This window comes from Hippoglossus stenolepis, chromosome 15 (assembly GCF_022539355.2).
Source record: "Hippoglossus stenolepis isolate QCI-W04-F060 chromosome 15, HSTE1.2, whole genome shotgun sequence".
In the NCBI taxonomy this organism is placed as follows: Eukaryota; Metazoa; Chordata; class Actinopteri; order Pleuronectiformes; family Pleuronectidae; genus Hippoglossus; species Hippoglossus stenolepis.
The window spans coordinates 24,898,366-24,920,192 of NC_061497.1; the positions used below are offsets into that span (position 1 = coordinate 24,898,366).

Genomic DNA, 21,827 nt, shown 5'->3' on the forward strand with positions numbered 1-21,827 from the left:
ACCCCGAACCCGAACCCGAACCCGTAAAGACCCGAAGAAGAAGGAAACGTCACTTGGACTTGGACGAGACTTCACTGACAAACATGTCCAAGGAACAAACCTGTGAGTAAAACTTTACATACGTTTGAAAAATCGACTCAACTCCTCGTTCACACTGGATTTATATTCTCATCTTTTCTCTTTTTAACTTCCTCTTTTCCAATGAATGAGATTTACAACAGTCAAGTATTTACACCAATTCAAACTTTGACCCTGAGTATGAACAGAATGTGTCTGATTTGATGGAGACCATAATGACTGGAGCAGAAACCGTTTGTTTCACTTTAAAATGCTTCCACACTAACTTCACGGGACAAGTTGGTCCTACTTGTTGACCCATGTAAAAGCCAATCAGCAGAGTCTGTTTTCTGAAAAGCGGAGGCTTGACATGTTTTATTGTGGAAACCTTGTAATGTAAAATTCCACTGATCAATGTCTTACTACTGTTCTGACTGTTTTCTGTGCACTTAGCTGATGCCTCCTCAAAGTTCATGCCCTTATTTGGTAATCCCACCTCCTGTTGATTGTTATCTGTGCAACTGTGTGCTGGTTTGATGCCAGACAGCCAGATGTTTCCTGTTTATCTCATTGTATAAAAAGCTTCCTTTGGTTTCACTCTGAGCCATGTTGCTGGCTGTGTAACCCTCTGCAGAGCTAATCATTAAACCTCTCAGACAACTCCGGTCTGAAACTCATTATTTCAAATCTCATGATAAATGTCCACGACAACCTCAACACGATATAGTTTAACTCTGCGGGTTAAGATCAGAGGAAGGTGCACCTTGTGAAGCCTGATGAGACAAATTGTGATTGTAAATGTGGGTTCAAACATGAGATTGATTGACTTAACTTAAAGTTTGTTCATGTGTTTGAAATTCTCCAGCAGATCCAAAGGACTCTCTCAGGATGCTTCTTGTTGGGAAAACTGGAGCTGGGAAAAGTGCAGCAGGAAACACCATCTTAATGAAGAAGGGTTTTCATTCATCAGCTTCTTCTTCCTCAGTGACGAAAGTGTGTCAGAGAGGAACAGTGAAGGTTCAGGGCCAAACACTGGAGGTTATTGATACTCCAGGTCTGTTTGACACCGGGCTGAGTGAAAAGCAGGTGAAGGCTGAAATCACTAAGAGCATCATATACGCTGCTCCTGGACCTCATGTGTTCCTGATCATCGTCAAGGCAGACAGATTCACCGAAGAAGAAGCAAAAACAGTGAAAATCCTTCATAAGCTGTTTGTAGAACAGGCTGCACGTTACACCATGACCCTGTTCACCTGTGGAGACGCTCTGGAGGCAGACGGCGTCTCCATAGAAGAAGTCATTGGTAAAAATAAGGTTCTCAGCGACTTCCTCCATCAGTGCAAAGGAGGATACCATGTTTTTAACAACAGAAATAAAGATCCTGCTCAGGTCCATGAGCTGCTGAAGAAGATCAACACAATGGTTGAGAGAAATGGAGGAAGCTACTACACCAACAAGATGTTCCAAGAGGCTGAGACAGCCGTAGACAAAAAGATGAAAGAGCTTTTGAAGGTTAAACCACAGACGGACCAGGATGACGCAAGAACTGAAGCAAAAGAACATGTGGCAGCAACTGTATATGGTTCCTTAGCCCTTATTGGAGAAGGTGTTGGAGGTGTTATTGGAGAAGGTGTTGGTCCTATTAGAGCAGGTGTTGGTCCTATTGGAGCAGGTGTTGGAGGTGTTATTGGAGAAGGTGTTGGTCCTATTAGAGCAGGTGTTGGTCCTATTAGAGCAGGTGTTGGTCCTATTGGAGCAGGTGTTGGAGGTGTTATTGAGCTGCTATTGGCTGCTATTAGAGCAGGTGTTGGTCCTATTGGAGCAGGTGTTGGTTATTAGAGCAGGTGTTGGTCCTATTAGAGCAGGTGTTGGTCCTATTAGAGCAGGTGTTGGTCCTATTAGAGCAGGTGTTGGTCCTATTGGAGCAGGTGTTTGTGCTATTGGAGCAGGTGTTGGTGCTATTGGAGCAGGTGTTTGTGCTATTGGAGCAGGTGTTGGGGTGTTATTGGAGCTGCTATTGGTGCTATTAGAGCAGGTGTTGGTCCTATTAGAGCAGGTGTTGGTCCTATTGGAGCAGGTGTTGGTGCTATTAGAGCAGGTGTTTGTGCTATTGGAGCAGGTGTTGGAGGTGTTATTGGAGCTGCTATTGTAGCTGCTATTAGAGCAGGTGTTGGTCCTATTGGAGCAGGTGTTGGTCCTATTGGAGCAGGTGTTGGTGCTATTAGAGCAGGTGTTGGTCTATTAGAGCAGGTGTTGGTCCTATTAGAGCAGGTGTTGGTCCTATTGGAGCAGGTGTTGGTCCTATTGGAGCAGGTGTTGGTGCTATTGGAGCAGGTGTTGGTGCTATTGGAGCAGGTGTTGGTGCTATTAGAGCAGGTGTTGGTGCTATTGGAGCAGGTGTTGGTGCTATTAGAGCAGGTGTTGGTGCTATTAGAGCAGGTGTTGGTGCTATTGGAGCAGGTGTTGGTCCTATTAGAGCAGGTGTTGGTGCTATTGGAGCAGGTGTTGGTCCTATTAGAGCAGGTGTTGGTGCTATTAGAGCAGGTGTTGGTCCTATTAGAGCAGGTGTTGGTCCTATTAGAGCAGGTGTTGGTCCTATTGGAGCAGGTGTTGGTGCTATTGGAGCAGGTGTTGGTCCTATTAGAGCAGGTGTTGGTCCTATTGGAGCAGGTGTTGGAGGTGTTATTGGAGTGCTTGTAGCTGTATTAGAGCGTTGGTCCTATTGGAGCAGGTGTTGGTGCTATTAGAGCAGGTGTTGGTCCTATTAGAGCAGGTGTTGGTCCTATTAGAGCAGGTGTTGGTGCTATTGGAGCAGGTGTTTGTGCTATTGGAGCGGTGTGGAGGTGTTATTGGAGCTGTATTGTAGCTGCTATTAGAGCAGGTGTTGGTCCTATTAGAGCAGGTGTTGGTCCTATTGGAGCAGGTGTTGGTGCTATTAGAGCAGGTGTTTGTGCTATTGGAGCAGGTGTTGGAGGTGTTATTGGAGCTGCTATTGGTGCTATTAGAGCAGGTGTTGGTCCTATTGGAGCAGGTGTTGGTCCTATTGGAGCAGGTGTTGGTGCTATTAGAGCAGGTGTTGGTGCTATTAGAGCAGGTGTTGGTCCTATTAGAGCAGGTGTTGGTCCTATTGGAGCAGGTGTTGGTCCTATTGGAGCAGGTGTTGGTGCTATTGGAGCAGGTGTTGGTCCTATTGGAGCAGGTGTTGGTGCTATTAGAGCAGGTGTTGGTGCTATTGGAGCAGGTGTTGGTGCTATTAGAGCAGGTTGGTGCTATTAGAGCAGGTGTTGGTGCTATTGGAGCAGGTGTTGGTCCTATTAGAGCAGGTGTTGGTGCTATTGGAGCAGGTGTTGGTCCTATTAGAGCAGGTGTTGGTGCTATTAGAGCAGGTGTTGGTCCTATTAGGGGTTGGTTTGAGGCTAGAGCAGGTGTTGGTCCTATTGGAGCAGGTGTTTGCTATTAGAGCAGGTGTTGGTGTTATTGGAGAAGGTGTTGGTCTATTAGGAGGTGGTCCTATTAGAGCAGGTGTTGGTCCTATTGGAGCAGGTGTTGGAGGTGTTATTGGAGAAGGTGTTGGTCCTATTAGAGCAGGTGTTGGTCCTATTGGAGCAGGTGTTTGTGCTATTGGAGCAGGTGTTGGAGGTGTTATTGGAGCTGCTATTGTTGCTGCTATTAGAGCAGGTGTTGGTCCTATTAGAGCAGGTGTTGGTGCTATTAGAGCAGGTGTTGGTCCTATTAGAGCAGGTGTTGGTCCTATTAGAGCAGGTGTTGGTCCTATTAGAGCAGGTGTTTGTGCTATTGGAGCAGGTGTTGGTGCTATTGGAGCAGGTGTTGGTGCTATTGGAGCAGGTGTTGGAGGTGTTATTGGAGCTGCTATTGTAGCTGCTATTAGAGCAGGTGTTGGTCCTATTGGAGCAGGTGTTGGTGCTATTAGAGCAGGTGTTGGTGCTATTGGAGCAGGTGTTGGTCCTATTAGAGCAGGTGTTGGTCCTATTGGAGCAGGTGTTGGTGCTATTAGAGCAGGTGTTGGTCCTATTGGAGCAGGTGTTGGTCCTATTGGAGCAGGTGTTGGTGCTATTAGAGCAGGTGTTGGTGCTATTGGAGCAGGTGTTGGTCCTATTGGAGCAGGTGTTGGTCCTATTGGAGCAGGTGTTGGTGCTATTGGAGCAGGTGTTGGTGCTATTAGAGCAGGTGTTGTGCTATAGAAGGTGTGGTGTATTAGAGCAGGTTGGTTGGTGCTATTGGAGCAGGTGTTGGTGCTATTGGAGCAGGTGTTGGTGCTATTAGAGCAGGTGTTGGTGCTATTGGAGCAGGTGTTGGTGTTATTGGAGCAGGTGTTGGTGCTATTAGAGCAGGTGTTGGTGCTATTGGAGCAGGTGTTGGTGCTATTGGAGCAGGTGTTGGTGCTATTGGAGCAGGTGTTGGTCCTATTAGAGCAGGTGTTGGTCCTATTAGAGCAGGTGTTGGTCCTATTGGAGCAGGTGTTGGTGCTATTAGAGCAGGTGTTGGTGCTATTGGAGCAGGTGTTGGTGCTATTGGAGCAGGTGTTGGTCCTATTGGAGCAGGTGTTGGTCCTATTAGACAGGTGTTGGTCCTATTAGAGCAGGTGTTGGTCCTATTGGAGCAGGTGTTGGTGCTATTAGAGCAGGTGTTGGTGCTATTGGAGCAGGTGTTGGTGCTATTAGAGCAGGTGTTGGTGCTATTAGAGCAGGTGTTGGTCCTATTGGAGCAGGTGTTGGTCCTATTGGAGCAGGTGTTGGTGCTATTGGAGCAGGTGTTGGTGCTATTGGAGCAGGTGTTGGTCCTATTGGAGCAGGTGTTGGTCCTATTGGAGCAGGTGTTGGTCCTATTGGAGCAGGTGTTGGTGCTATTAGAGCAGGTGTTGGTGCTATTGGAGCAGGTGTTGGTGCTATTGGAGCAGGTGTTGGTCCTATTGGAGCAGGTGTTGGTGCTATTAGAGCAGGTGTTGGTGCTATTAGAGCAGGTGTTGGTGCTATTGGAGCAGGTGTTGGTCCTATTAGAGCAGGTGTTGGTGCTATTGGAGCAGGTGTTGGTCCTATTAGAGCAGGTGTTGGTGCTATTAGAGCAGGTGTTGGTCCTATTAGGCAGGTGTTGGTCCTATTAGAGCAGGTGTTGGTGCTATTAGAGCAGTGTTGGTCCTATTGGAGCAGGTGTTGGATATAGAGCAGGTGTTGGGTGTTATTGGAGAAGGTGTTGGTCCTATTAGAGCAGGAGTTGGTCCTATTGGAGCAGGTGTTAGGTGTTATTGGAGAAGGTGTTGGTCCTATTAGAGCAGGTGTTGGTCCTATTGGAGCAGGTGTTTGTGCTATTAGAGCAGGTGTTGGTGCTATTAGAGCAGGTGTTGGTCCTATTAGAGCAGGTGTTGGTCCTATTGGAGCAGGTGTTGGTGCTATTAGAGCAGGTGTTGGTCCTATTAGAGCAGGTGTTGGTCCTATTGGAGCAGGTGTTGGTCCTATTAGAGCAGGTGTTGGTGCTATTAGAGCAGGTGTTGGTGCTATTAGAGCAGGTGTTGGTGCTATTGGAGCAGGTGTTGGTCCTATTAGAGCAGGTGTTGGTGCTATTGGAGCAGGTGTTGGTCCTATTAGAGCAGGTGTTGGTGCTATTAGAGCAGGTGTTGGTGCTATTGGAGCAGGTGTTGGTGCTATTAGAGCAGGTGTTGGTCCTATTAGAGCAGGTGTTGGTCCTATTGGAGCAGGTGTTGGTGCTATTAGAGCAGGTGTTGGTGCTATTGGAGCAGGTGTTGGTGCTATTGGAGCAGGTGTTGGTCCTATTAGAGCAGGTGTTGGTCCTATTGGAGCAGGTGTTGGTGCTATTGGAGCAGGTGTTGGTCCTATTGGAGCAGGTGTTGGTCCTATTGGAGCAGGTGTTGGTCCTATTGGAGCAGGTGTTGGTCCTATTGGAGCAGGTGTTGGTCCTATTAGAGCAGGTGTTGGTGCTATTAGAGCAGGTGTTGGTCCTATTGGAGCAGGTGTTGGTGCTATTGGAGCAGGTGTTGGTCCTATTGGAGCAGGTGTTGGTGCTATTGGAGCAGGTGTTGGTCCTATTGGAGCAGGTGTTGGTCCTATTAGAGCAGGTGTTGGTCCTATTGGAGCAGGTGTTGGTCCTATTAGAGCAGGTGTTGGTCCTATTGGAGCAGGTGTTGGTCCTATTGGAGCAGGTGTTGGTCCTATTGGAGCAGGTGTTGGTCCTATTAGAGCAGGTGTTGGTCCTATTAGAGCAGGTGTTGGTCCTATTGGAGCAGGTGTTGGTCCTATTAGAGCAGGTGTTGGTCCTATTGGAGCAGGTGTTGGTCCTATTGGAGCAGGTGTTGGTCCTATTGGAGCAGGTGTTGGTCCTATTAGAGCAGGTGTTGGTGCTATTGGAGCAGGTGTTGGTCCTATTGGAGCAGGTGTTGGTCCTATTAGAGCAGGTGTTGGTGCTATTGGAGCAGGTGTTGGTGCTATTAGAGCAGGTGTTGGTGCTATTGGAGCAGGTGTTGGTGCTATTGGAGCAGGTGTTGGTCCTATTGGAGCAGGTGTTGGAGGTGCTATTGGAGCAGGTGTTGGTGCTATTAGAGCAGGTGTTGGTGCTATTAGAGCAGGTGTTGGTGCTATTAGAGCAGGTGTTGGTGCTATTAGAGCAGGTGTTGGTGCTATTGGAGAAGGTGTTTGTGCTATTAGAGCAGGTGTTGGTGCTATTAGAGCAGGTGTTGGTGCTATTGGAGCAGGTGTTGGTGCTATTGGAGCAGGTGTTGGTGCTATTGGAGCAGGTGTTGGTGCTATTGGAGCAGGTGTTGGTGCTATTAGAGCAGGTGTTGGTGCTATTGGAGCAGGTGTTGGTGCTATTGGAGCAGGTGTTTGTGCTATTAGAGCAGGTGTTGGTGCTATTAGAGCAGGTGTTGGTGCTATTGGAGCAGGTGTTGGTGCTATTAGAGCAGGTGTTGGTGCTATTGGAGAAGGTGTTTGTGCTGTTATTGGAGCAGCTGTTGGAGGTGTTATTGGAGGTCTGATTGGGATGGCAGTTGGAGCAGCACTGGGATCTGCGGCTGACGGATTGATAAAAAAAGCGTGTGTCATACAGTGATATTTAATATCAAGGAGTCATCAGCTCATTGCAGCTAAATGAAAATAGATACAAATTTAAAAAATGTAATCGTTAAAACAGTATTTGATCATGTTTGTAAGGTCATAGTGACCTTGAGTCTAAGTGACATTTTGTACCAAGTTTGAAGAAATTGCCTCAAGGTGTATTTGAGATGTCGAGAATGTGGACGTACCAACGGACTGACGGACAGAGGGACGGACAGAGGGACAGAGGGACAACCCAAAAACCTCACCCCCCTGAAAATAATCATGGAAACACTTTAACTTTGATTTGATCATAATGTTTATCAGAGAATGTATCATCTGCACCAGGAGATCGTTACACTGTCATCGTATCATATGAACATTCAGAGCACAGTCATGTATCTTTCTCTTTTCTGGTGCGGTCGGTCTCCAGGTGAAGATCCTCTGAGGAACAGAAGGTGAGACACAGGTGAGATACGATTAGATCAAACTTTATTGATCCCACACCAGGGAAACTCAGCTGGTACGCCAGGCTGAGGCAGACAAGAGAAGAAGAAACGTAAAAGGAATAGAATCAAAATTACAATTAAATGTAAAAAATGCTGAGTATGTACATCATATACACCTTTTCACAGCAATGGTTTTTATGAAATGTTACAATATATAAATATATATATATATTATAATGACTGTACGAGCAAGTCAAAATCTGTACATGAACACAAATTAAACTAAACTAAAATAGTGCAAATAGTGTGAATAGACTGACCAGTGCAGTATTATATTGTTCACTCTGGAAGCTGTGGGAGCTGTGGAGGTGAGACCGGTTACACTGTAAAACTTTGCAAACAAATATTGAGATCAGATGATTCTGCAGAACAACATGACCTCATTCTCAGTGTCGATCCAGAGGAGGCTGAAAAAAGAGAAGAAGGCCAAGAGGAAGCTGCAGGGGGCGCTAGATTTTGAGTGGAGGAGGAGAGAGCGCTCAAACACTCACACCCCGTCACAGATTTTCTCTCTTCATATTGTCACAAGTTTTTGTAAAACAACATGGCGGCCTCCACAGAGAGGACCGGCTCCAGATGTAAGTATAACATATTTAAATAAAGCATTGAAAGATAAAGCTTTTCAATATAAAGGTCCATTTTAGGGCAAAGAAAACACAGTTCGTACAATTTAGATGAAACACATTAGTGAAAACATCACTAGGATTATTTTCTATTCAATTTCTGCCAATAGATCCTTTCACCTGAATGTTACACACTGAACCTTTAAAGAAAGATCCTGTCACCACGGTGATGAAAGACAGTGTCACTTCCTGTCTCTGTCTGCTGCAGCCGGCTGCCCCCCCCTCTCACCTGAACCAGGAGGAGGATCTGATGCTGTGAACGAGTCTGTGCAGAAAACCTGCTGCTGAGTTGTTCAGCTGTGAAACACAAACTCTGGAGAAGCTCTGGAGACGAGTCTCTGGATTCCACCTGCAGGTCTGAAGCCAGCTTCACTCAACGCTGCATTAAGTCGACTGCACCCATCATCTGTCAGGTGGGAGTGGCTGATCTGAAAGGAAGGAACTTCATCACATGACCAACTCTCCCCAGCCCCTCTGGACCAGTAGGGGGCGGAGTCAAACAACAATAAAAAAATGATTTAGTGACGTTAATAAATGTTGTCGCACTGACACGTAGCCTGAGGCCCCGTTCACACCTGCTGTTACGTTGTGTTTACATGTTCAGATTTTAATAAAACCTGCTCAGTGTCAATAAATTAGAAATCACGTGATTATTGATGTGACCGTCCTCACAAAGGTAAAAACGAGTTGTGTCTTTTCTAAATAAAGATCCTTTGTGTTGAATATTTAAATTTTAAACTTTAAAAACAAAAGTATTGTCTCTGATGGTTTTGCGGATTAAAAATCGACTTCCTGTCAGAGCTCCTGGTGGGTGGAGCTCCGAGACCTCGTTAAGGTCTCATTAGAAACATGTAGATCAGTTCTGTGCACGTGCACACTGGATAATGAATGCGCCCTCGTTAGCGTTGAGTCCAGTTGTCAGTCAGCGTTAAACACGTTTATCAACAACGAGCTTCAGTAACAACTGCAAGTCCTTAACGAGGTCAACAAACAGGTTAATTAACGTGGACACGCCCCCAAATTCATCTCAACTGACCTAAAAAAACTAAAATCACATCAACACATTAATGAATTTGACTTTTGAGAAGAAACCAAACAAACTGAGGGTAACATTTTATTGATGATTTTCCCCAAACTAATTAATAACTATTGATTTTACATTAAAGTAACAACTTGTTCAACAAAAACCCAAAACACGGATCATCTGTGACCTTTGACCTCCCACTGTTCACATGACGTTCACAGAGAAACATGATGCTGTTACATCTCATCAATGATCAAGAGAAACACGGAGGAAGAGGAAATGAAAGTAGAGATGTCCGATTTCAGTATTTCGGTCTCTTCACGTCGACCCTGAAAAAGAAAATGTGATCAGATGTTAAAACTATCAGCTCTCCTTTGATTGGCTGATGATGATGATGATGATGAACTCACCCGTCGGCCTCCATCTTCTTCCTCTTCTCTATGATCTGATCGAGAGAGAGAGAGAGAGAGATTAAATAACCTGGTTACACTAAACCAGTTTAGACAAACTAAACCAGAGGTGGGAACTAACAAAGTAAAAATACTCTAACTTGTACTTTAGTACATTTTTCAGGTACTTTAGAGTATTTCTTTTTCTGATGACTTTATACTTTAACTCTACATTTAAACACAAATATCTGAACTTTTACTTCTTGTCACTTTGGCTTAATGTGTTTGATAGTTTTTTATTTGCAGCATCAAAACCGATTGAACCTAAATGAACAACAACACAGATGATTGGTTGTTGTGCATCAGTTTAGATCAACACAACAGACGTAACAAGGTAAAGACTCGACTGTGGAGAAGAGGAGCACGAGTCTGATGAAGAGAAACAAGATGGAAGAAAGAGAAGAATCAAACATCACTGACACAAAGCTTTCAACGTTTCATCCAACCTGTGAAATCATCTTCATCATTGTTAGATACTTTATTAACTCCTGTCACATCAGTCGATAGAAAGGATCTTCACAGGGAAACTTTTTACTTTTACTCAAGTAAAGACGTGGAATCAGTACTTTAACACAAATATCTGTATTTATATTGTACTTATATAGTTTCTAGTCTTGATGACGAGGACATTTTATTGCCATTCACACACAGTTTCACACAGAGCATCTAGTGGCAGCACTTTTCTTTTCCATGAGGGGCCATTCGGGGTTCAGCATCTTGCCCAAGGACACTTCGGCATGCAGATGGGAAAGAAAGGATCGAACCGCCGCCGACCGCTCTACCCCCTCAGCCACAGCTGCCCCGAAAAGAACGATTACAGGTAAAGAATGTGTGTACATTTTCCACGTGGGCTGACGAGTCATGTGACCATGTATCAGCTGACTGAGGTTTGTAAACACTGGTGTCTCACCGCGCTGATCTTCTTCCACTGCCGGTCCAGTTCTGCCTTCTCATTGGTCTCTTTGAAGCGACGAGTCTTGCGACCCTCGGACATCTTGATGCCGTACTGGAAGGCGGCCCTGCGGGGACAAACGTCATGGTGACATCATGATGGTCTTACTAGCAGCACAGCGAGTGGCCTGTGAGTCAGAGCTGAAGGATGCACACGTACTTTGGCAGCGCCTCCTTGTTGTTCATGTAATCAGAGTACTCCTCCTGAGTGTCGAAGTCCCAGCGGCCGAGAGGACCCTTCTTATTGCCCTGAAACACACACACACGTCACATGACCTCCGCTGCTTCCTGTTCGCACCCCTGACGTCATCACGGTGTTATTCACTTCCTGTCAGGGTGACATGGCGCCTCCAGCTGCAGCTCGACTGTTAAATGTCTGATAGAATGACACTAATGAGGAGGAGCTCTGCAGACAGGTGCATGCTGGGAACTGTAGTTACCTGGTCCATCTTACTGTAGTCCACCTCCTCATCACTGTCCACAGCCAGGTCGTCCATCCTGCACACACACACACACATCCATTGTACATATATAACAGTTAGACATTATTAGTTGTGGTTGAAGTGTGTGTGTGTGTGTGTGTGTGTGTGTGTGTGTGTGTGTGTGTGTGTGTGTCTTACGTAGCCGGGTAACACTCCGCGTACGAGTTGGATCCTCCAAAGAAATCTCCCAGTTGTTCTTTACTGTCTCTTCTCTGAGAACCAGGCTCCTGGCTCTGCCATTGGCTGCCGGCTGCTCCTGCAAACTTCTCGTTGATGACCTTGATTTGGTCTCTGACTGATCCTGGACCTGAACAACATTATTGATCAGGAGGTCATCAGGTCACATGACGCTGGTCATTACAGCGTTGAACTGAGACATCACAGAATCAAAATCTAGTCAATAAAGTTGAATTAATTAAGGAAAAGTCTCACCTGTCTCCACGTCCACGACCTGGAGACAGAGACAGACCGTTAGTGATGAACCAAAATGCACACCCATCTGTGTCTCCACCCATATGTGTCTCCACCCGTCCGTCCGTCTCCACCACCTGTCCATCTATCTGTCTCCACCACCCATCTCACCTGGTGTTCGTCTCCTCTGGGTTTCTCAAAGTAGCTTTGTCTCCTGCTCTTGCTATCGTCCTCTCTGTGGTCCTCTCTATCTCGGTTGTCCTCTCTGTCTCTGTGGTCCTCTCTGTCTCTGTGGCGCTCTTTGTCTCTGGGGGGTTCTTTGTCTCTGGGGGGCTTGTACATGGCAGTGCCGGACGGGACGTAGTCTCCGATGTCCTCAAAGATACTGAGACAGAGACAAAAGTGAGCGTTTGATATTCAAACAACACAATGTGATGTTGTAGTCAACTGACCTGATATCAGCTTCAGGAGCTCGTTTATCATCCAGTTTCCCTGAAAAAAAAAACACACACACACACACACACACACACGTCAGCTGTTACTCTGTGACACGTCTCTGTTACCGTGGTTACATGGTGCTTCAGTACCTTTGTCCTTCTTCTTGATCTTCTTGTGTCGTGTCCCTTGTCTGAGGTACGACAGGATCTGAGTCAGTTTAGAAATCACGATATCGTTGGTGGTGAGAGTCGTCTGAGCCTGAGAGACGGACACAAACACAAACTTAAATGAAAAAAGCTGTTTAAACATTACATTTCATTTTTCATTGAGCTGATGCTTTTATCCAGAGCGACTCACAATCAGTGCATCAACCAGGAGGAACAAACCAGAACAACAAGAATCAAGAAGTACAATTTTCTTCAAGAAAGCTAAACTACAAAGTTCTACTTGTAAGTGACATGTAAGTGCTACTATTTTCTTATCCGAGGTGTAGTCTGAAGAGACGTGTCTTCAGTCTGAAGAGACGTGTCTTCAGACTGAAGACATGTGTCTTCAGTCTGAAGAGACGTGTCTTCAGTCTGAAGAGGTGTGTCTTCAGTCTGAAGAGACATGTCTTCAGTCTGGAGGAAGATGTGAGGACTTCCTGTCCTGATGTCCATGTGGAGCTGGTTCCACCGTTTAGGAGCCAGGACCGGAAACAGTCGTGATGTTGTTGAGTGACAGCTGTCCCTCACAGTGAGGGAGCAGCTGATTGGCCGATGCAGAGTGAACAAGCTGGGGTGTGAGGTTTGACCATGTCCTGGATGTAGACTGGACCCGATCCGGTCACAGCACGGTACCAAGTACTAGTGTTTTGAAACGGATGTGGGCAGCTACTGGTAACCAGTGAAGGGAGCGGAGGAGTGTGAGTGAACTCAGGTTAAAGACCAGTGGAGCTGCTGCTTCCTGGATGAGCTGCAGAGGTCAGAGGGCAGCAGCAGGTAGACCTGCCAGGAGGGGGGGGCAGTAGTCTAGGTGTGAGATGACGAGTGCCTGGACCAGAACCTGGACCAGAACCAGGACCAGAACCAGAACCTGGACCAGAACCTGTGCCGCCTTCTGAGTGGGAAGGGACGTATCCTCCTGATGTTGTACATCATGAATCTACAGGAACGTGTTGTTGCAGTAATGTGACGTGAGGGAGAGTTGACTGTCGAGTGTCACACCCAGGTTCCTAGAGGTCTGGGGGTTAACATGGAGCTGTCAAAGGTAAGAGTCAGGTCGTGGGTGGGAGGAGCCTTTCCCTGGAAGGAAAAGTAGTTCCGTCACATGAAATGAAAAAGTTTGACGACAATGAAGTAGGAACACGACATGTTCATCATCTAAAGAAGCTGAACTGTCAGTCACAGCCAGGGGGCGCTGTCACAACAACCATGTTCAGTCTGAAGCTGAACATCAGGTGTGAAAGGTTCCTCAGACCAGAAGAGGAGTTCTGGGTCTGGATCAAACTGAACCAGGTTCTGTTGGTTTGCAGTGAAAACACTTTGATGGATAGTTTGGACTTTTGGACCAATCACAGGAAGTAGAGACAGAATTAAACCACAGAAGAAGAAGAAGAGGAAGCAGCTGCAGTCTTCACCTCCGACAATATAATGTTTGAACCCCGAGGACGTTCATTTGGTGCATTTGAACTAGTGTGGAGTACTGGAGTACTGTAGAGTACTGTGACTGTAGAGTACTGTAGAGTACTGTGACTGTAGAGTACTGTAGACTGTAGAGTAGTGTAGAGTACTGTCGAGTACTGCGCCTGAAGGTGCTGATGCTGCCAGTAATACCATCATGGTGTTACCATGGCAACCAAATGAAGCTCTTCTTTCATGTCCTCCATTCAAACAGAAAGACTACTACCCCCCCAACTGACGATACGTCAGAGGCCGTCTACAAACGAATCAGAGTTAAGTATAGGTAGACTCCGCCCACGTAGGTGATGACGACAGGACGTACGTATGTCAGACAAAATTCTTTAGTCCCTAAATTATAATGTGAAACCAAAACTAACAGATCAAATGAAACTATGGAAGCTTGGTTCAGACTCAGATCAGGAAAAGTTTTTAAAGTTAAAATGTCTGTTTTACATTAAATGCAAACTGAACAACAGCGCCCTCTGCAGCCACACGTGGCAATATATTCTGTTGTGCCTCGTGATGACGTTAATTTCCTGAACCAACAGAGCGGCTGCTGCTTTAACAAATCCACCAAAATCTGAATTCCTTATATTTTAAAAGATAAATACTGGTTTTAGCTGCAGTTTATTCTAATCACGCTCAGGATGATGTTTATGTTTTTTATCGGAGCAGTTGCTGATTCAGCCGTCACGTAGTGAAACGCTCAGCACCGTCTGTTGTCATGGTGACCAGCAGCTGTTTCCTTTACATTTCATTGAGCTGACGCTTTTATCCAAAGCGACTCACAATAAGTGCATCAAGCATGAGGAACAAACCAGAACAACAAGAATTGAGAAAGTACAATTTCTTCTTCAAAAAAAAAAAGCAAAACTACAAAGTGCCATTTAAGTGCTACTAAATTGTTAGTTTGAAAATGTTATTCAAGGTATAGTCGGAAGCGGTGTGTTTTTAGTTTGCGGCGGAAGATGTGTAAACTTTCTGATGTCCGGATGTCAATGTGGAGCTCGTTCCACCGTTTCCTGTGTCAGTACCTCCATGCTGGGACAGTCGGCTTTGCTGCGGATCAGAGTTGTCGGGATGTCTGTGTCAGTGAACTCATCGTCCAGGTCGACCACGTACGCCATCCTGCCCGGCAGGAAGAGCTCGTTCCTCTCGACCAGGCCGGTCCTAAACACCACGCGGTAGATGTTCCTACCTGGGGGGGGGGGGGTTGTTACACACATGATCCACACACAAGATGAAACCAACATGTGACTAAGTGTGATCAGACTCACCCAGACGAGTCTTGAACTCGATCTTCTCCTCTGGCTCCACGTCTTTCCTGACAGACCAGAGAGAGGTCAAAGGTCAGACAGGGGGTCAAAGGTCAGACAGGGGTCAAAGGTCAGGTCAGACAGACGATGATGATTCATACTTTGCCTCTTTCTGGACTTTCTCCATCATGTCTTCTTCTTCTTTCTCTTTACTGGTGATCTCCGCTCTCACCTGTCAACGTTCAGTCAAAGGCACAACCCTGATGTTTTATATTTTGATATATTTACATGTTGTTAGCATCATATAAGAGTGAGTTAGGTTTTGTAACACAGCATTATATATATTTTCTGTGTCTGACCTTCTGCAGCAGAGCGAAGTCCAGACCTTTCACCAAGTGAGTATGTTCCATGTCACCTCCCAAAAACTTTGACTCCTGGATCAACTGCCGACGTTTCTCTGCAGCCGACTTATCTCTGAAAGAACAAAAACAATATCCAACTCGTCAGGAGTTAGCATTAGCAGTACTCACGCCTCAGCGGTGGGTCCTACAGCACTGTAGTTAGCTGTTCTGTTAGCATAGTTAGCATTAGCAGTACTCACGCCTCAGCGGTGGGTCCTACAGCTCTGTAGTTAGCTGTGCTGTTAGCATAGTTAGCATTAGCAGTACTCACGCCTCAGCGGTGGGTCCTACAGCTCTGTAGTTAGCATTAGCAGTACTCACGCCTCTGCAGTGGGCCCTACAGCTCGGTAGTTAGCTGTGCTGTTAGCATAGTTAGCATTAGCAGTACTCATGCCTCTGCAGTGGGCCCTACAGCTCTGTAGTTAGCTGTGCTGTTAGCATAGTTAGCATTAGCAGTACTCACGCCTCAGCGTTGGGTCCTACAGCTCGGTAGTTAGCATTAGCAGTACGCATGCCTCTGCAGTGGGCCTACAGCTCTGTAGTTAGCTGTGCTGTTAGCATAGTTAGCATTAGCAGTACTCACGCCTCAGCGTTGGGTCCTACAGCTCTGTAGTTAGCTGTGCTGTTAGCATAGTTAGCATTAGCAGTACTCACGCCTCAGCGGTGGGTCCTACAGCTCTGTAGTTAGCTGTGCTGTTAGCATAGTTAGCATTAGCAGTACTCACGCCTCAGCGGTGGGTCCTACAGCTCTGTAGTTAGCTGTGCTGTTAGCATAGTTAGCATTAGCAGTACTCACGCCTCTGCAGTGGGTCCTACAGCTCTGTAGTTAGCTGTTCTGTTAGCATAGTTAGCATTAGCAGTACTCACGCCTCTGCAGTGGGTCCTACAGCTCTGTAGTTAGCTGTTCTGTTAGCATAGTTAGCATTAGCAGTACTCACGCCTCTGCAGTGGGTCCTACAGCTCGGTAGTTAGCTGTGCTGTTAGCATAGTTAGCATTAGCAGTACTCACGCCTCTGCAGTGGGTCCTACAGCTCGGTAGTTAGCGGTGGTGCTGATCAGCTCCGTCTCTTCGTAATCTTTGTTGACTCCATCTCGTCTCTCTCTTGCTCGATCTCTGTACTTCTCGGCCAGCTCTCGCTCTCGCTCCATCTCCTGCTGACGTAGCTTAGCATAGTAGCTATAACAAACAACAATACCTGATTAATAACACGATCAGCTGAATGTCCTATTAGCAGAGTTCAGTTTGACCTGAAAATAACCTCAGCAGGTCAACCCTCAACTCTGTAGTGGGAGCTGTGTTTCAATCGACAACAGGAGGAGCCAGTTATTACATCATCACGCCGGCAGTGCTGGGTCGTGCACACTGCAGGAAACATGTATCAGGTCTAACGCTCGCAGGCAAATTCAAATTTACACTTTCCGGTGATGCTCTGTGATGGAAAGGAACTTCCTGTGTGTAGGAGAATCTTCAACCTGAGTGACACTGTGCCTACTCCACACTCACCTCTTCTTCTTCCTCCTCCTCGCAGCGGGATCCTCATCCTCATTGTAGTCCCTCGGCATTCTGGGAAACAAACAACGGATGAACCCATGAAAAATCGAATGTACCCTCTGACAGCAGACGCGGAGCGTCAGCAGTGTTTTTGTTACTCACTCATGGTGTCGAGACTTGGAGGGCGGGGCTGAGGAAGGCGCCGCACGCGGTGTCATCAGCAATTTCCTGAAGTCATCATTAGTCAGTTTGGACCTGAGGAGACACATGGTTGTGTTAGTTAAAACACACACACACACACACACACACACACACACACACACACACACACACACACACACACACACACACACACACACACACACACACACACACACACAGGCTTAACGGTAACATGATGCTGGTTATCAACTCGTTAAGTCCACCCAGGTTTTCCCCTGGTGACATTTGGTAAAAAATATATGACTTGACCACGATATAATAACGTGTGAAGAAGATATATAACTCGGGGCCACGAGATCTGAATCTGTTGTTTACTAACCACAAGTGAAGAAGCCTCTTGATGAGAAACGTTTGAATCCCATGATGTGGACTCTATAATGTTTAGTATTTAATAATATATTTTCATAAGATAAAACTACTTAAAGGTAGTAGACAGTCTGTGGTACTGTGAGCACTTTGCTCCTACGGGTAAGGCTGGTTCTGTTGGGCTCCAGCAGCTAACGAAGGTTTATCCTCTGAGGAGAATCTAGATCTTTCAGAGCCTCAGAGACTAACAATCCACACCAAGACATTTTCCCAGGAGGCTGCAGGAAAAGACCCAGAAAATGTCTAGAGACACTGACTCAGACATTTGTTCTCACATAGAGAACCTGCAGAACATGTGAGGAACATGTCAGAGCTTCATGTCTGAACCCCCCCCCCCCACACACACACACACACACACACAGTTGAACTCACTGAGCTGCGGCTCGGTGCTCGTCCACCTCGTGGCCATCAGGAGCGAGAGGGTTGGAGTAACTTTCAGCTTAAAGAAAACAGACCGCATGTTAGAGACCGACAGCAGGGGGCGCTGACACACACACCCAAACAATAAAATATAAAGTGACTCGTAAGATTATTTGTCAATAATGATTCATGATAATAAATCAAATGATTCTGGATCAACACAGATTGAATATAAACTTTACTGATCCACAGAATGATCTGATTAAATCATGAATCACTGAAAGTGCTTGTTCCGTTTGTAGAAGGGTGTCACGTTAACTTTACTATCGATAATATATTAATGATCGATACTCAGCTGCTCAGTTACTGTTGATCTCAGTAATAAAACCATGTAGATTAAACTGGAGAGAAAACATTTAAACTAAAGACTCGTTTCTCTTCTGTTCTTTCAGCTTCGTGTTTTTGTCGAAGAGAAAATCAACAATAGCTGTTTACTACTGACTCAGAGCTACGCTCGGCTAACTGATGCTAACACAAGTCCTGCAGTCTGATAAAGATCCGGTTTAGTTCCAGTCTAATTGTTTTTATTCCGAATTAGACTGAAGCGTTTCCGCTGAGTGCAGCCAGCAGCTAAACGCTAGCAGCCAACAGCTAGCTTCGCAGTGAGCGCATGCTAACGGTGCGTTGTGGCTTCTTGTGTGTGAACGTGTTTCAGAACAAACTCACTCTCCGGCATCTTCTGCGTCTTTTCTGCTTCACAGTGAGAAACTGATTCTTCCTCCCCAGACAAGGACCTCAACTAGCCCAGTTAGCTTTCGGCTAACAGCAGCGGCTCCCTGCGTCACTTCCTCTTCCGTTAGCGCTCATACACAGCGCCCCCCGCAGGAGGCCGCGGTCACTGACACGTAGAAACCAAACTCATGATTCAATGACGTCATGTGAACTTTTCAGATTATACGTCACAAGGTGGAAAAACTTCTGCCATGATTTGTCTCGGTCACATTTATCACAACAACCTGACGTCTTAAAAGGTATGTAGACTTTTTAAATGCTCTGTATATATCTCAATCACATTTTATATATAAAGCTCATATTCAGTTTCTCTCATTGTTCTTAAGATGCAACATCCTCTGTTCTTAACCCTCCAGAGTAAAAGTACCAAACATTACAAGGTAAGAGGTATTGTTCCTGTGTAAAGCCTTGGGTTTCTTGAAAGGGGCGATATAAATTCAAGTTATTTATTATAGGACCTTTAAAAGGTGCAAAAAGAGGGCTCCGTTTTTTAACACCTTACATTTATCGATACATGGAGCAGAACATGCACCTGACTTCTATGAATAAAACCACATTTCAGTGAAGCCTTCAGCCAATCAGAGTAGAGTTGTGCCGAAGTAACGAGGAGGATATCAGAGACATTTAGACACAAAACTTGGTGTAAATGACCTCGTTAAAGTGGATTATGATTGTCGGGGCGTGTTTTTTTCTGTCAACATTTACTTCAGTTGTATTGGATTCTGCTCTAACAAAGTTTACCCCTGAAACTCCAGAAGTGTTTTGTGGACTCAAACACTTCACACCCCCGCGCAGATGTTCATCCTCCAGCTGCAGCACCTTTATGACAACACAGCTCCCCCCCCCCTGCCATCAGAGGTGATTTCCTAAAACAATGAAAGCCAGCGAAGTGAAATTATAGAATGAAGAAACAGTGAGGTTAAATAATTAACATTTATTCACATTAACACATTTACAGAGGAGTCCTGGACTGAACCACTTCAGTCAAGAGGGGGGGTATTAGGGTTTGGGCTGAACCAGCGTGTGCAGAGCTGAGGCCACCTGATCAGCTGACATGTTGTCCACGGAGATGCTGCTCTCTTTTCCGAAATCTGAAGACAAAACACAAACATCAGTTTTATTGACCCATGCAGAAACATAACCGAGCTGACTCCGCCTCTAACTGAACCCTGAGAGTTGTCATCTCACCAGTGAAACCGTCAATGTCCCATGATGCCATGCGGTCAGACTCACCGTATCTGGCCCAGACTCGGGCCTGGACTCCCGAACACTCTCGGATCAGGATGGGGAATTCTGGGTTGGACTTCTTCAGAGTCACATAGTGCTGCTCCACAAAGTCTCTGTCAACACAGGAAACACAGTCAGAGCTGAGATCAGCAGTTAGCTGTTAGCCGTGTTCCCTCACTCTGCTGTTAGCAGTTAGCTGTGTTCAGTCACTCTACTGTTAGCTGTTAGCCGTGTTCCCTCACTCTGCTGTTAGCAGTTAGCTGTGTTCAGTCACTCTACTGTTAGCAGTTAGCCGTGTTCCCTCACTCTGCTGTTAGCAGTTAGCTGTGTTCCCTCACTCTGCTGTTAGCAGTTAGCTGTGTTCCCTCACTCTGTTGTTAGCAGTTAGCCGTGTTCCCTCACTCTGCTGTTAGCAGTTAGCTGTGTTCAGTCACTCTACTGTTAGCAGTTAGCCGTGTTCCCTCACTCTGCTGTTAGCAGTTAGCTGTGTTCAGTCACTCTACTGTTAGCAGTTAGCCGTGTTCCCTCACTCTGCTGTTAGCAGTTAGCTGTGTTCAGTCACTCTACTGTTAGCAGTTAGCTGTGTTCCCTCACTCTACTGTTAGCAGTTAGCCGTGTTCCCTCACTCTGCTGTTAGCAGTTAGCCGTGTTCCCTCACTCTACTGTTAGCAGTTAGCCGTGTTCAGTCACTCTACTGTTAGCAGTTAGCTGTGTTCCCTCACTCTGCTGTTAGCAGTTACCTGTGTTCAGTCACTCTACTGTTAGCAGTTAGCTGTGTTCCCTCACTCTACTGTTAGCAGTTAGCTGTGTTCAGTCACTCTACTGTTAGCAGTTAGCCATGTTCCCTCACTCTACTGTTAGCAGTTAGCTGTGTTCAGTCACTCTACTGTTAGCAGTTAGCCGTGTTCCCTCACTCTGTTAGCAGTTAGCTGTGTTCAGTCACTCTACTGTTAGCAGTTAGCTGTGTTCCCTCACTCTACTGTTAGCAGTTAGCTGTGTTCAGTCACTCTACTGTTAGCAGTTAGCTGTGTTCCCTCACTCTACTGTTAGCAGTTAGCTGTGTTCAGTCACTCTACTGTTAGCAGTTAGCTGTGTTCAGTCACTCTACTGTTAGCAGTTAGCTGTGTTCCCTCACTCTACTGTTAGCAGTTAGCTGTGTTCCCTCACTCTGTTAGCAGTTAGCCGTGTTCCCTCACTCTACTGTTAGCAGTTAGCCGTGTTCCCTCACTCTACTGTTAGCAGTTAGCTGTGTTCAGTCACTCTACTGTTAGCAGTTAGCTGTGTTCCCTCACTCTGCTGTTAGCAGTTAGCCGTGTTCCCTCACTCTACTGTTAGCAGTTAGCTGTGTTCAGTCACTCTACTGTTAGCAGTTAGCTGTGTTCAGTCACTCTACTGTTAGCAGTTAGCCGTGTTCCCTCACTCTACTGTTAGCAGTTAGCCGTGTTCCCTCACTCTACTGTTAGCTGTGTTCCCTCACTCTGCTGTTAGCAGTTAGCTGTGTTCAGTCACTCTGCTGTTAGCAGTTAGCTGTGTTCAGTCACTCTACTGTTAGCTGTTAGCTGTGTTCCCTCACTCTGCTGTTAGCAGTTAGCTGTGTTCCCTCACTCTACTGTTAGCAGTTAGCTGTGTTCAGTCACTCTGCTGTTAGCTGTTAGCCGTGTTCCCTCACTCTGCTGTTAGCAGTTAGCTGTGTTCCCTCACTCTACTGTTAGCAGTTAGCTGTGTTCAGTCACTCTACTGTTAGCAGTTAGCCGTGTTCCCTCACTCTGCTGTTAGCAGTTAGCAGTTAGCAGTTAGCTGCCGTCACTATCCATGTTGCTCGGACGGGTTGTGGATGTGATCGTCACGGCTCTCTCTGCCTCTACAGGCGGACTCGAAGCTCACCTGGCCCCCTTGCTGGCCGCGGAGGTCTGGCAGAGGTGGACACGGATCTCTCGGAGGTTCTGACTCAGTCTGGAGCTCAGACTTCTGACCGCAGCAGACGCCATCTTTACTTCCTGCTGAAGTCAAGGACGAGGGGAGGGTTCATGCAGCCCGGGGTT

The 21,827-nt window shown here is 46.2% G+C and overlaps 3 protein-coding genes and 1 long non-coding RNA gene across 5 annotated transcripts; 2 read left to right on the forward strand and 2 right to left on the reverse strand.

Moving 5' to 3' along the window:
• Positions 1-7,583, forward strand: LOC118122508 (GTPase IMAP family member 9-like). The gene is made up of 3 exons (XM_035179227.1): positions 1-102; positions 923-1,687; positions 7,555-7,583. The coding sequence occupies exons 1-3, from the start codon at positions 84-86 to the stop codon at positions 7,581-7,583; spliced, it is 813 nt and encodes a 270-aa protein (XP_035035118.1). The 5' UTR covers positions 1-83.
• A 1,771-nt stretch (positions 7,584-9,354) lies between these two features.
• ik (IK cytokine) lies at positions 9,355-18,650 on the reverse strand. Of its 2 annotated transcripts, XM_035178742.2 has the most exons (19): positions 18,493-18,650; positions 17,779-17,845; positions 16,981-17,073; positions 16,831-16,890; positions 16,336-16,503; positions 15,285-15,399; positions 15,087-15,157; positions 14,947-14,993; positions 14,704-14,867; positions 12,158-12,266; positions 12,023-12,062; positions 11,742-11,955; positions 11,592-11,610; positions 11,298-11,466; positions 11,118-11,175; positions 10,838-10,926; positions 10,637-10,745; positions 9,688-9,722; positions 9,355-9,606 (listed from the first exon to the last, which is right to left on the reverse strand). In XM_035178742.2, exons 1-19 carry the CDS (start codon positions 18,500-18,502, stop codon positions 9,579-9,581), a joined length of 1,665 nt encoding a protein of 554 aa, XP_035034633.1. In that variant the 5' UTR covers positions 18,503-18,650; the 3' UTR covers positions 9,355-9,578. The 2 variants fall into 2 exon arrangements, with proteins under 2 accessions (XP_035034633.1, XP_035034634.1); XM_035178743.2 differs by lacking the exons at positions 16,336-16,503; positions 16,831-16,890; positions 16,981-17,073; positions 17,779-17,845; positions 18,493-18,650 and adding an exon at positions 15,648-15,733.
• A 6-nt stretch (positions 18,651-18,656) lies between these two features.
• On the forward strand, positions 18,657-19,351 carry LOC118122184. The gene is made up of 3 exons (XR_004698434.1): positions 18,657-18,797; positions 18,915-18,938; positions 19,314-19,351. It is a non-coding gene; the product is annotated as an uncharacterized LOC118122184 (long non-coding RNA).
• A 121-nt stretch (positions 19,352-19,472) lies between these two features.
• ndufa2 (NADH:ubiquinone oxidoreductase subunit A2) lies at positions 19,473-21,827 on the reverse strand. Its single transcript, XM_035178744.1, has 3 exons — positions 21,670-21,827; positions 19,792-19,898; positions 19,473-19,649 (listed from the first exon to the last, which is right to left on the reverse strand). Exons 1-3 carry the CDS (start codon positions 21,771-21,773, stop codon positions 19,558-19,560), a joined length of 303 nt encoding a protein of 100 aa, XP_035034635.1. The 5' UTR covers positions 21,774-21,827; the 3' UTR covers positions 19,473-19,557.

What these genes read in the sequence shown, in the direction of transcription:
- ik (XM_035178742.2), bottom strand. An exon ending in AGGAGGAGGAAGAAGAAGAG is followed by an intron (nt 16,504 to 16,830) that starts GTGAGTGTGGAG and finishes TGTTTGTTATAG; the next exon opens with CTACTATGCTAAGCTACGTC. An exon ending in AGTGGAAGAAGATCAGCGCG is followed by an intron (nt 9,723 to 10,636) that starts GTGAGACACCAG and finishes TCTCTCGATCAG; the next exon opens with ATCATAGAGAAGAGGAAGAA.
- LOC118122508 (XM_035179227.1), top strand. An exon ending in TGGAGGTGTTATTGGAGAAG is followed by an intron (nt 1,688 to 7,554) that starts GTGTTGGTCCTA and finishes GTCGGTCTCCAG; the next exon opens with GTGAAGATCCTCTGAGGAAC.
- ndufa2 (XM_035178744.1), bottom strand. Translation starts at nt 21,773, where the DNA reads ATGGCGTCTGCTGCGGTCAGAAGTCTGAGCTCCAGACTGAGTCAGAAC. An exon ending in GCGGCCAGCAAGGGGGCCAG is followed by an intron (nt 19,899 to 21,669) that starts GTGAGCTTCGAG and finishes CTGTGTTGACAG; the next exon opens with AGACTTTGTGGAGCAGCACT. An exon ending in CCGAGTCTGGGCCAGATACG is followed by an intron (nt 19,650 to 19,791) that starts GTGAGTCTGACC and finishes TTTTGTCTTCAG; the next exon opens with ATTTCGGAAAAGAGAGCAGC.